General features: G+C 45.3%; 2 protein-coding genes across 5 annotated transcripts in view; one reads left to right on the top strand and one right to left on the bottom strand.

Annotated features, from left to right (window-relative positions):
• EPN2 (epsin 2) overlaps nucleotides 1–10,523 on the top strand; it is a 50,277-nt gene extending 39,754 nt beyond the window's left edge. For 2 of the 3 annotated variants that reach the window (XM_069734648.1, XM_069734649.1), the window contains 2 exons: nucleotides 1,867–2,085; nucleotides 7,471–10,523. In XM_069734648.1, coding sequence (XP_069590749.1) covers nucleotides 1,867–2,085; nucleotides 7,471–7,781 — 530 coding nt within the window. In that variant the 3' untranslated portion in view covers nucleotides 7,782–10,523. Of the gene's footprint in view, nucleotides 1–1,866; nucleotides 2,086–2,450; nucleotides 2,495–7,470 lie in introns of all 3 variants that reach the window. The other variant, XM_069734650.1, reaches the window with a different exon arrangement.
• Nucleotides 1–14,156, bottom strand: part of B9D1 (B9 domain containing 1) — a 154,299-nt gene that overhangs the window by 43,722 nt on the left and 96,421 nt on the right. The window lies entirely within an intron of this gene.

Raw genomic sequence — 14,156 nt, 5'->3', positions numbered from 1 at the left:
CGGTCTTCCTGCGTGCGGCACTATGGCCGGTCTTCCTGTGTGCGGCACCATGGCAGGTCCCCTTGCGTGCGGCACTATGGTCGGTCCTCTTGTGTCCGGCACTATGGTCGGTCCTCCTGTGTGCGGCACTATGGTTGGTCCTCCTGAGCGTGGCACTATGGTGGTCTTCCTGCCTGCGGCACTATGGTTGGTCAAGCTGAGTGTGGCACTATGGTGGTCTTCCTGCCTGCGGCACTATGAGTCTGTGTGTACTGAGCTCAGTCCTATGCAGCCCCCTGCAGTCATTCTGTCTCCCACCCCTCTCCTCCCATCCCTGCCTGGTGCCATGGCTCGGTAGCAGCTGTATACTCTGATGCATCAGGGAGTGCAGCCTTCTTCTTCCAGAGTTAATGACCACTTGTTTCGCATCCAGAACATTCCTCTGGCGTCTGAGACTGTGCAAGAATTCTCTCCTTGGAAAGCGCATGGTGAAATCTGATGCATCCCAGGTGCCGGGGAGAGTCCAACATCTGGCAGAACGGCCCCTTATAATGTGCAGCAGCAATGGATGGGGCGCAGGGTCAGAGGTCACACATGTGCAGTGTAGTTTAGGGACATGCAGAAGGAGAAGGAAGAGGCCCGCTGCGCCATCTGAAGAAAGACCCTTTCCTGATGTAATGTGCCGCAGCTTGGAACAACTGCATACAGCTTGTTCTGTATATGGGGGGGTCGGTGATTTTTTTTTCCCAGTGTTTGCGGTACTATAACTCCCAAAAGTTATGTAAAGCAGTTAATACAAGAGAAGATAGTATTCTGCTACAGATGGATCTGGATAAGTTGGAAACTTGGGCTGAAAGGTGGCAGATGAGGTTTAACAATGATAAATGTAAGGTTATACACATGGGAAGAGGGAATCAATATCACCATTACACACTGAACGGGAAACCACTGGGTAAATCTGACAGGGAGAAGGACTTGGGGATCCTAGTTAATGATAAACTTACCTGGAGCAGCCAGTGCCAGGCAGCAGCTGCCAAGGCAAACAGGATCATGGGGTGCATTAAAAGAGGTCTGGATACACATGATGAGAGCATTATACTGCCTCTGTACAAATCCCTAGTTAGACCGCACATGGAGTACTGTGTCCAGTTTTGGGCACCGGTGCTCAGGAAGGATATAATGGAACTAGAGAGAGTACAAAGGAGGGCAACAAAATTAATAAAGGGGATGGGAGAACTACAATACCCAGATAGATTAGCGAAATTAGGATTATTTAGTCTAGAAAAAAGACGACTGAGGGGCGATCTAATAACCATGTATAAGTATATAAGGGGACAATACAAATATCTTGCTGAGGATCTGTTTATACCAAGGAAGGTGACGGGCACAAGGGGGCATTCTTTGCGTCTGGAGGAGAGAAGGTTTTTCCACCAACATAGAAGAGGATTCTTTACTGTTAGGGCAGTGAGAATCTGGAATTGCTTGCCTGAGGAGGTGGTGATGGCGAACTCAGTCGAGGGGTTCAAGAGAGGCCTGGATGTCTTCCTGGAGCAGAACAATATTGTATCATACAATTATTAGGTTCTGTAGAAGGACGTAGATCTGGGTATTTATTATGATGGAATATAGGCTGAACTGGATGGACAAATGTCTTTTTTCGGCCTTACTAACTATGTTACTATGTTACTATGTAAAAGAAAGCCCTTAATGTACAATGAAATTGTGAAAAAAAAAAACGATGTTTCTCCTGTTTTCTGAGCCGAGATATAATGATTAAAGTTACAGGCCTGATCCGTGAGGCTGCACTACTGAGACAGTGATGACTCCTAGGCGCAGCGCCGTCACCGAGAGCTTGTGCTAAGCACAGTCTTGTGTTATCTCTTCCAGCCGACTCCATATCAACTCTCCCATCCCTGCGCAGCGGCACCACGAGTCCCGACCTCTTCGATTCACAGGCCACCACTCCCACCAGCATCGGCAAACAGAGCATTGCCCGGAAGACCCCAGAGTCCTTCCTGGGACCCAACGCTGCCTTAGTAAACCTGGACACGCTGGTTACGATGCCTGCTCATCCCGCCCCGACGTTCAACCCCTTCTTGGCATCAGGTAGGAGCCAAGTGGCATCAGGTACAGTGCGGGATGTAGTGCGGAGCGTGGTGGATGTAGCAGAGCCGAACAGCTCAGATTGGGCGCACCGATAAAGACATCATTCCAGTCTTCAACCCGTCCCCACCGCGGACAATTTTTATTTTCAGATTTTTGTTTTTCCATCCTGTTCCGCCAAGATCCATAACAATTTTTTTCAAATTTTCCCTCCACGTAGCCATACGAGGGCTTGTTTTCTGCGGAACGAGTCGTCGTTTTGATCAACATCGTTAATTTTACCGTTTAATTTTTAATGCGGCGAAATGGTGAAAAAAAAAAAAATCCCTAAATTCCGCTACTTTTTTTTGTGTGTTTTGTTTTTACAGCGTTCAGTATGCGGTAATAATGACCTGACATCGTGATTTTGCAGGTCAGTACGATTACGGCGATACCAAACTCGTATAGGTATCTTTTATATTTGTGGTTAATAAAAATATTCTGAACTTTGTAAAAAAAATTTTTTTATAAAATTTGTGTCACCGATTTCTCAGATCCGTAAGTTTTTTTTTTTTTCATTTTTTCGTCGAGCTGATGTTTTAATCGCTTTTGTTGCATTTTTTTTTTTTTATTTGAAGTGTTTCATCCGAAAAATGTAAATTCTGGCCTATCGATTTCTTTTCTTAGCGTTTACCGTATGGGTTAAATAAGTTTTGTGTTTTGATTGATCAAACTTTATTTTCCTATATATATTTTTTTATTTCTTTTCGCTTTGGGGAAATTGAAGTGATTCAAAGTTTTATGTTTTTGCAATTTTTTTTTTTTTATATATAGATTTTTTTTTTTAAAGTCCCACAGGATGGGCTTCACTGATATACCATGATAACTGCGACGGGCAGCCCAACTCAAGGCTACCCATTGTCTACTCGCGAGTATGTTGGAGCCACCTCTGAGCACGCTTTTTGACACTTGCACCATATTATGGCTTGGGGAGTGAAGGGGTTAATACAACACCAAGATCAATAATCGCTTAAAGCCATAACATCTTACGCACGTCCTCAGCAGTTTTTCTGACACATAGCTCCAAATGCCCTGCATAGATGTAGTCACATGACAAAAATGTGGTACCTGTGGCCACCACTAGTGGGAGCCTTCTGAAGACAAATTATATCGGAGTTCAACCAGATCTTTCTCCGACTAGTGGCGACTGCAGGTACTACAATTTTTATCATGTATCTCTGTGCTATGCAGGGGGGGGTGGGAGCTTTGTATCAGAAAAAAAGGAGCTCAGAGCTCTATAAAGATATGTTAGGAAATGCAGATTTGGACTCCAGAAGGTGCACTGTAAATACCAACATAGACACCAGGCTCATGTCTCAGAAGTACGTACAGTACAGACCAAAAGTTTGGAGACATCTTCCCATTTAAAGATTTTTCTGTATTTTCATGACTATGATAATTGTACATTCACACTGAAGGCATCAAAACTATGAATTAACACATGTGGAATTATATACTTAACAAAAAAGTGTGAAACAACTGAAAATATGTCTTATATTCTAGGTTCTTCAAAGTAGCCACCTTTTGTTTTGATGACTGCTTTGCACACTCTTGGCATTCTCTTGATGAGCTTCAAGAGGTAGTCACTGGAAATGGTCTTCCAACAATCTTGAAGGAGTTCCCAGAGATGCTTAGCACTTGTTGGCCCTTTTGCCTTCACTCTGAGGTCCAGCTCACCCCAAACCATCTCGATTGGGTTCAGGTCTGGTGACTGTGGAGGCCAGGTCATCTGGCGTAGCACCCCATCACTCTCCTTCTTGGTCAAATAGCCCTTATACAGCCTGGAGGTGTGTTTGGGGTCATTGTCCTGTTGAAAAATAAATGATGGTCCAACTAAACTCATACCGGATGGAATAACAAGCCACTGCAAGATGCTGTGGTAGCCATGCTGGTTCAGTATGCCTTCAATTTGGAATAAATCCCCAACAGTGTCACCAGCAAAGCCCCCCCACACATCACACCTCCTCCTCCATGCTTCACGGTGTGAACCAGGCATGTAGAGTCCATCCGTTCACCTTTTCTGCGTCGCACAAAGACACGGTGGTTGAAACCAAAGATCTCAAATTTGGACTCATCAGACCAAAGCACAGATTTCCACTGGTCTAATGTCCATTCCTTGTGTTCTTTAGCCCAAACAAGTCTCTTCTGCTTGTTGCCTGTCCTTAGCAGTGGTTTCCTAGCAGCTATTTTACCACTGCACAAAGTCTCCTCTTTACAGTTGTTGTAGAGATGTGTCTGCTGCTAGAACTCTGTGTGGCATTGACCTGGTCTCTAATCTGAGCTGCTGGTAACCTGCGATTTCTGAGGCTGGTGACTCGGATAAACTTATCCTCAGAAGCAGAGGTGACTCTTGGTATTCCTTTCCTGGGGCGGTCCTCATGTGAGCCAGTTTCTTCGTAGCGCTTGATGGTTTTTGCCACTGCACTTGGGGACACTTTCAAAGTTCCCCAATTTTTCAGACTGACTGACCTTCATTTATTAAAGTAATGATGACCACTCGTTTTTTTTTTCTTTACTTATCTGCTTTTCTCTTGCCATAATACAAATTCTAACAGTCTATTCAGTAGGACTATCAGCTGTGTATCCACCAGACTTCTGCACAACACAACTGATGGTCCCAACCCCATTTTTATAAGCAAGAAATCCCACTTATTAAACCTGACAGGGCACACCTGTGAAGTGAAAACCATTCCCGGTGACTACCTCTTGAAGCTCATCAAGAGAATGCCAAGAGTATGCAAAGCAGTCATCAAAGCAAAAGGTGGCTATTTTAAAGAACCTAGAATATAAGACATAATTTCAGTTGTTTCACACGTTTTTGTTAAGTATATAATTCCAAATGTGTTAATTCATAGTTTTGATGCCTTCAGTGTGAATGTACAATTTTCATAGTCATGAAAATACAGAAAAATCTTTAAATAAGAAGGTGTGTCCAAACTTTTGGTCTGTACTGTAGCTTGTAAATACCAAGCGTGTGGTATAGAAGGGAGATTTAACCCTTGGATCACAGCGGAGGGCTGCATTACAGAATGGCAAATAAGTTAATCCAGTGTCCTGAAGCTCCTGATCAGCCCCCGGCCCCCTGAGAAGTCCATGTGTGTCCCACCGACCTTGGAGGAGGCTCCCCGGACACTGTAATTGGCTCTGGCACCCGGCCAGGACCTCTTAATACAGGAGAAAGTGTCTTTCCTGTGTTTTTCCTGTCTGCCTGGAAATCGGAAATGACCTGTTTACATTAGGGATTCCTGAAATACCTTGTAAGCCGCCCACACTCCCTCCAGTCACAGCAGCATAAAGAGGCCTCTCACAAAGCCGGGACATGGGGACAGCCTCTCACGGACCCACAGGAACTTCCCAGGGCGCCCGCATCTTTCTCTAGTTTTAGAGCAATTTAATCATTTCATGTGATGTTCCGGTTCCTGAGATACAAAAGGCTCCTACGTTTGTTTCTCAGGCCCATCCGAGTTGTGAGGACATCTTCAAGTCTGTAAATCGGAGGTTGGGGGACTATAAGCCCCAGTGACATGTGGCCCCAGGATTAGAACTTACCTATGGCGGCGCGGTTACAGTTTAAATTACAGACTGTGGGACGCCCTCCTCCCGGATATATGTATATTATATCTACTGCCTACGTGTCTGCACTCATTACTATAAAATCAGATTTACTAGTTTTTAAATGTTTTTTTTTCTCTAAAAGCAGCATTTCCTGAAGCCATTTATGTATATGCCTATTTCCACCTCTCCACACTCCATGCCGATTCCCCACCCCAATAACATCTCCCTATGTCCCATTCCCCATCCCTCCATGTCCCATTCCTCGCCTCTCCATGTCCCATTCCTCGCCTCTCCATGTCTCATTCCTCGCCTCTCCATGTCTCATTCCTCGCCCCTCCATGTCCCATTCCTCACCTCTCCATGTCTCATTCCCTGTCCCTCCATGTCCCATTCCTCGCCTCTCCATGTCTCATTCCTCGCCTCTCCATGTCCCATTCCTCGCCTCTCCATGTCCCATTCCTCGCCTCTCCATGTCCCATTCCTCGCCTCTCCATGTCCCATTCCTCGCCTCTCCATGTCCCATTCCTCGCCTCTCCATGTCCCATTCCTCGCCTCTCCATGTCCCATTCCTCGCCTCTCCATGTCCCATTCCTCGCCTCTCCATGTCCCATTCCTCGCCTCTCCATGTCCCATTCCTCGCCTCTCCATGTCCCATTCCTCGCCTCTCCATGTCCCATTCCTCGCCTCTCCATGTCTCATTCCTCACCTCTCCATGTCTCATTCCCTGTCCCTCCATGTCCCATTCCTCACCCCTTCATGTCCCATTCCCCCATGTCCCATTCCTCACCTCTCCATGTCTTATTCCCCATCCCATTCCTCACCCCTTCATGTCCCATTCCCCGTTCCTCCATGTCCCATTCCTCGCCTCTCTATGTCCCATTCCTCACCTCTCCATGTCTCATTCCCCGTCCCTCCATGTCCCATTCCTCACCTCTCCATGTCCCATTCCCTGTCCCTCCATGTCCCATTCCCTGTCCCTCCATGTCCCATTCCTCACCCCTTCATGTCCCATCCCTCGCCCCTCCATGTCCCATCCCCCACCTCTCCATGTCTCATTCCTCGCCCCTCCATGTCCCATTCCCCGTCCCTCCATGTCCCATTCCTCACCTCTCCATGTCTCATTCCCTGTCCCTCCATGTCCCATTCCCCGTCCCTCCATGTCCCATTCCTTGCCTCTCCATGTCCCATTCCCTGTCCCTCCATGTCCCATTCCTCACCCCTTCATGTCCCAATCCCCGTCCCTCCATGTCCCATCCCCCGCCTCTCCATGTCTCATTCCTCCCCTCTCCATGTCCCATTCCCTGTCCTATTCTTTGCCCCTCCATGTCCCATTCCTTGCCTCTCCATGTCTCATAACTCACCCCTCCATGTCCCATTCCCTGTCCCTCCATGTTCCATCCCCCACCTCTCCATGTCTCATTGTTTGCCCCTCCATGTCCCATTCCTCACCCGTTCATGTCCCATTCACCCGTCCCTTCATGTCCCATCCCTCGCCCCTCCATGTCCCATCCTCCGTCTCTCCATGTCTCATTCCTCCCCTCTCCATGTCCCATTCCCTGTCCCTCCATGTCCCATTCCTCGCCTCTCCGTGTCCAATTCCATGTCACCCTATGTACCATTCCCCACCCTTTTCCCAACCTCTGTGTGTCTTGTTCCCGATTCAGGAAGTAAACGTGTATAACAAAACATGTAATTGCAATAGTTTCCTGGGAGAAATACTTCATTTTCTGAAACAATTTCAAGGGTGCCAACACTATTGGTCATGACTGTATGTATTATTTTTGTTTTTTTCAGGAGCTCCTCCTGCGCAAGGATCTACTCCAGTCGTCAACCCTTTCCAGGTGAACCAGCCGCAGGCGCTAACCCTCAACCAGCTGCGCTCCAGCCCAATGATGGGAGTCAGCTCGTCCTTTACCGCAGTGCCAGCCATGGCTCAAGAGGTCTCCGTACCACCGCCATTACTGGGGATGTCCACGTTACCCGCCGTACCGCCAACGGGACATGGGATTAACATAAACATGGCAGCCACCTTGCCCCACCACAGTTCGGCCATCCCGCCCTCTACTGCCCAAGCCATGAACGCCACCAATCCTTTCTTGCTATGAAGGCAGCAGGATATTGGCTATCATGTATAGTAAACACTACACACCGCTCAACTGTCGTCGTCTTCTTCGAGTCCCGAGAGTAACGCCTGGCAGTACCATCCTGCTGGGTGGAGGTGGCATGGGCCCGAGGGGCACGCCTCTACCCCGAGGATGATTAAAGTGACGCGTTCTATCACATCCGATCTAACACGGTCACCAAAACTGGAGCTTTCAGCTTCCTTTCTTTCGCTTGTCACGTTAATCTGAGTGGATCGTGGTCTTATTTTTTCCACCCAGGCTCCGTCACTCGCACTGGTATACACTGCGCTGGAAAGGAAAAGAACAAAAAAAATGGATTTGTCCCTTTAAGGAGACTGGGACTCAGAATGTGTGCCTATAACAAGACTTACACAGTTACATCAATAGATGTCCTGTGGGTATGAACGCGCCTCTACTACGGCCCCTCTAAACTAACACATCAAGCGTAGTCACGGTGGCCATCTTGGAATGTGAATTAAAGGGGATGGTCAGACTTTTTGAAAATGGTGCCTAATCAATGTAGAATGAAATACTCTAGAACTTTTTAATATATTTTGTTTCTCAATTCCTCACCAGTGTCAAGATCTCTGCTTTCTTTCAGTCAATGGGAGCATTGTTGTTTCCATATATTGACAGGAAGTAGAGATCTTGCATAAAAAAAATGAAAAGGCTGTAGACACTTCCCCTTTAAATGTCATGTAAGTGTAGCCTAAAAGCATGGGTAACTTCACTGGGTGGCAGCGAGGCCTGTGAATAGATGGCAACAGGCGCCCCCACTGAAGGGCACTGAGCAGTATATGTCTAATGGGATCAAGTCACCAGGTGCCACAATCATTTCAGTGGGCGGCCATCTTAGGCTCCTACAGGGATTGGCTGCGTCCATTGACTATTTTGACCAGATGGCCGTCATTAGAATAATAATAGCCCTGCTGCTTTAGTCTTCTGTCTCTACCGGCTCGTGCACTGGCATAGTCCATCAGGGTCTAATAATAACGCCACCAGATGGGCCTAAATACATCTAGGATGAAAAACAAAAATGGCGGCGTTGCCCATAGCAACCAGTGATCACAGTTGATTTGTTGCCATGGACAATGCAGCGCCCCTGTGACATCTGCAGCGTCCTCCCCTTCCTTGCTTTATGATTTTAGGGTCACCGTTAGTCACCACCACCCCACAGTTCCGATCGCATCCATTTTCACCTTTTGTTTTATTTCATAAATGTGGATTTTCAGGGATTTTAAGTCATTTCAGTTTTATGGTTTTAGCTAAAAAAAAAATGGTAAATTTCACAGATTCATAATTATTTTTTTTTTCCTTTAAGAAAAACATATTTTTGTATTTGTGATACCACATATGCCCCCATGACAACACTTCCTGTTCTATAGGCCACATCCTGTAAGATGCGTTCTTTATCCAGTTGCTTATGAGACCGAGCTTAGTGTCCCTACCTATTTGGGGTAGGAAGTGTTGTCATGGGGACATTGGTAAGGCAGATTGTCCTCCCATGAACAACCCCATTAAGACCGTACTAGCGACTAAGAAATCGGACAGCACCCCATCCCCTCAATCATGACAGCCTGAAACCAGTTTTATATAATAAAAACGTATAAAATGCAATTGTATAACATCCGCCTCAATGGCGCATGTCCACAGCGACCAATCGTTTCCCAGCTTTCATTATCTAACCTGCACTGAAGAATATGACAGGAACATTTGTTGCCCTTGGCAGCCAATCAGCTTCCAGGTCTCATTCTCCAAAGGGCCTTTGAAAAATGAGAGCTGCAATCTGATTGGTTGCTATGGGTAACTGCCTCATTTCTTGGCACTAGTAAAGATAAATCCCCCCACAGCTACCCCAAATGGCGGCCAACAAAATATATATTTACTTCATATTTTTTTTATTTTTGTTAACCTTAAAAAAAAAAAAGAATCATGTCTTGAGGAGATTCCTTGTCTCAATCCTTAATAAACAATATGGCCGCCCTTACATCCTCCTTGAAGGGACAACGGCTGAAGAAAACTGTAAAACCATAAACCCAACATGGCCGCCACGTAGGCGATTACTATGGTGGCAGCCATATTGTTTGCCTCACAGTTTTCCCAGTCTAAGAAATGGTTGAATAGATCTGTAAATGTCCTTACGGCCATTTTATGTTATTAACCCCTTGTGGTTACACGTCACTATATTGGCGGCCCGGGCTCCGCGGCGATAGCATTAATCCGCTCACGTACTGTCATCACGGAGCCCGAGCCGGATAGAAAAAAAAAAAAAAAAGGGAAATTCGATACCACCAGGATCTGTACATTGAATTTATAAAACCCGAAAATTATTCTATATACATCAAAAAAATATTTTAATTATCGTTACAATGTATTTTTATTTTTTATAAAGCCGGCTTCACACAGCGCGACTTGCGCAATTTTTCCCCCCAATTTTTAAATAAAAATAAATAATCTAATTTCTTCAGTGAAAATAATTTAAAAAAATGTGCGCGGTGCCCGCGCCGTGTGAAGCCGGGGTGTAAATCTCATGTATTGTTGCATTGTAAAGCAGGTTATGGCGGACTCGCTGTCACGTGTCCTGTTTGTACCGGTCGGCTCTGCCAAGTCTAAGTTATTTTTTTCTTTTGTATTTACCCCTTCACTTAAAAGTCCTATTTTTACGACAAGATGAACTCTGAGACTTTATTTTGAACACTGATATAAAAGCCGAATGTTAAAGCACCTATCATGGAGCGTCATAATATATATATACATACACACGCACATGTATATATCTATATCTATATATATATATATATATATATATATATATATATATATATATCTACTATATAATTGTCTAAGGGTCACATCCGTCTGTCCTTCTGTCTGTCACGGATATTCATTGGTCGCGGCCTCTTCTGATCTTCAGCTCCGGCGCAGGCGTACTTTGTCCTGTTGAGGGCAGAGCAAAGTACTGCAGTGCGCAGGCGCCGGGCCTCTCTGACCTTTCCGGCGCCTGCGCACTGCAGTACTTTGTTCTGCCCTCAACAGGGCAAACAAAGTACGCCTGCGCCGGAGCCGTGGCTGAAGATCAGAAGAGGACGTCTTGGAATGAAGATGGGAGGCGCCGCAGCGGACCAGAGACACCCATCCGACCGGACCAGCAGCGGGACTGCCCCTGGGTGAGTATAATCTAACGTCTTTTTCTCCTCTTTCAGGTAACATCGGGGGCTTATCTACAGCATTACAGAATGCTGTAGATAAGCCCCTGATGCCGGTGGGCTTACCTCACCCGCGATTTTCGGGGTGACAGGTTCCCTTTAAGTATATAATTCCACATGTGTTAATTCATAGTTTTGATGCCTTCAATGTGAATGTACAATTTTCAAAGTCATGAAAATACAGAAAAATCTTTAAATGAGAAGGTGTGTCCAAACTTTTGGTCTGTATATATATATATATATATATATATATATATATATATATATATATATATATATACACACACAGACACATATATACAGTATATACACTCATACACACACATATATATATATATATATATATATATATATATACATTGCTCAAGAAAATAAAGTGAACACTTAAACAACAGAATATAACTCCAAGTAAATCAAACTTCTGTGAAATCAAACTGTCCACTTAGGAAGCAACACTGATTGACAATCAATTTCACATGCTGTTGTGCAAATGGAATAAACAACAAATGGGAATTATTGGCAATTATCAAGACCCCCTCAATAAAGGAGTGGTTCTGCAGGTGGGGACCACAGACCACATGTCAGTACCAATGCTTTCTGGCTGATGTTTTGGTCACTTTTGAATGTTGGTTGTGCTTTCACACTCGTGGTAGCATGAGACGGACTCTACAACCCACACAAGTGGCTCAGGTAGTGCAGCTCATCCAGGATGGCACATCAATGCGAGCTGTGGTATGAAGGTTTGCTGTGTCTGTCAGCGTAGTGTCCAGAGGCTGGAGGCGCTATCAGGAGACAGGCCAGTACACCAGGAGATGTGGAGGTGGCCGTAGGAGGGCAACAACCCAGCAGCAGGACCGCTACCTTAGCCTTTGTGCAAGGAGGAACATGAGGAGCACTGCCAGAGCCCTGCAAAATGACCTCCAGCAGGCCACAAATGTGCACGTGTCTGCACAAACGGTTAGGAACCGACTCCATGAGGATGGTCTGAGTGCCCGACGTCCACAGATGGGGCCTGTGCTCACAACCCAACACCGTGCAGGACGCTTGGCATTTGCCACAGAACACCAGGATTGGCAAACTCGCCACTGGCACCCTGTGCTCTTCACAGATGAAAGCAGGTTCACCCTGAGCACATGTGACAGAGTCTGGAGACGCCGTGGAGAGCGATCTGCTGCCTGCAACATCCTTCAGCATGACCGGTTTTGCAGTGGGTCAGTAATGCTGTTGGGTGGCATTTCTTTGGAGGCCCACACAGCCCCCCATGTGCTCGCCAGAAGTAGCCTGACTGCCATTAGGTACCGAGATGAGATCCTCAGACCCCTTGTGAGACCATATGCTGGTGCGGTTGGCCCTGGGTTCCTCCTAATGCAGGACAATGCCAGACCTCATGTGGCTGGAGTGTGTCAGCAGTTCCTGCAAGATGAAGGCATTGAAGCTATGGACTGGCCCGCCCGCTCCCCAGACCTGAATCTGATTGAACACATCTGGGATATCATGTCTCGCTCCATCCACCAACGTCACGTTGCACCACAGACTGTCCTGGAGTTGGCGGATGCTTTATTCCAGGTTTGGGAGCAGATCCCTCAGGAGACCATCCACTGCCTCATCAGGAGCATGCCCAGGCATTGTAGGGAGGTCATACAGGCACGTGGAGACCACACACAATACTGAGCATCATTTCCTTGTCATGAGGCATTTCCACTGAAGTTGAATCAGCCTGTAACTTAATTTTCCATTTTGATTTTGAGCATCATTCCAACTCCAGACCTCCGTGGGATATTAGTTGTGATTAACATTGATCATTTTTATGTTTTATTGTCCTCAACACATTCCACGATGTAATGAATAAAGATTTACAACTGGAATACTTCATTCAGTGATATCTAGGATGTGGGATTTTAGTGTTCCCTTTATTTTTTTGAGCATCGTATATATACACACACACACACACACACATATACCGGTATGTATGTATGTATGTATATATATATATATATATATATATATATATATATATATATATATATATATATATATACACATATACGCACATACAGTATAACATAAAATGTCAGGTAAGTTTACAAACACTTCATCCTAAAAGGTGGATTATTTTTTCTTCTCTTTTCAGTATGGAAGCTAAATCCAGAATTTTGCTACTACCAGAGTACAAGCCATTGTGGACCCTCAGATGTCAATTAAAGGGTTATTTATTCCCATCCTCATAGATAGTTCATGTAAACACAAGCAATTTTGCAATTTACTACTTATTAAAATTTACAGCCGTTCTTGAGATATTTACACTTTTAATTACGGTATAGCTCGTTGCCTAGGAAATCGACCACCGCTGATGTTTAGATTGTAATTAGTGTGCTGAAGTTGGCCGGAATTAGGAGGTCCAGCGATCCTGGCAAACTTCAAAAACAGCGGTTACAAGCTCAATAAAAAAAGAGCTTGTAAGCAGTGCAGATGTTCTGCTGTCTAGCAGCGGTGGTCGGTCTCCAAGGCAATGAACTGTGAACAAAAGAAAAGTGTTAATATCTCAAGAACAGCTGAAAATTTTAATAAGCAGTAAATTGCAGACCTGATTGTATTTACAAGCTCTATCCAACAATGTCCATCTATGACAATGGGGGAAAAACTCTTTTAAATTAGTTATCCTGCGCTGTTTAAATCAGAAGTGAATGATGCCGATAGCACTAGGACCCTGTTCATCTACCGTTTTTTTTTTTTTACATTTATTTATTTTTAATTTTCTGAAGTTTTTCGTTTTAATGAGCCAGAACCCAATTTCCCGCTTGGAGGGATAAGTGTGGCCGCTCTCCTGTGTTTGCAGCGTGCCCACGCTTTAAAGCGTCATTAGCAGGGGCCTATTGATTAATTGTCAAGCTGCAGCAATTAAGAATCATGCAGAGTAATTGACAGTGATTTGCGTCCGGTCGGAGGTATAGTTCACCGCAATTACCTCCAATGATTCATGTAAAGGATCGACTGAGCGTGAGATCTGCGCTGACGCCGCCGCTGATCCTCAAATTGTTAAAGGTTCCTGATTTTATTACTTGAAAGTGTCAGAAAACGCAATAATTATTAACATCACCTCCACAGTGAGCACCGTATGGCGGTAGAAAGAGTCCTGTCTATAGAAAGTGGT

This window comes from Ranitomeya imitator, chromosome 7 (genome assembly GCF_032444005.1).
Source record: "Ranitomeya imitator isolate aRanImi1 chromosome 7, aRanImi1.pri, whole genome shotgun sequence".
NCBI lineage: Eukaryota > Metazoa > Chordata > Amphibia > Anura > Dendrobatidae > Ranitomeya > Ranitomeya imitator.
The sequence above is the reverse complement of the archived record's forward strand: the minus strand, read 5'-3'. Positions and strand labels throughout refer to the sequence as shown.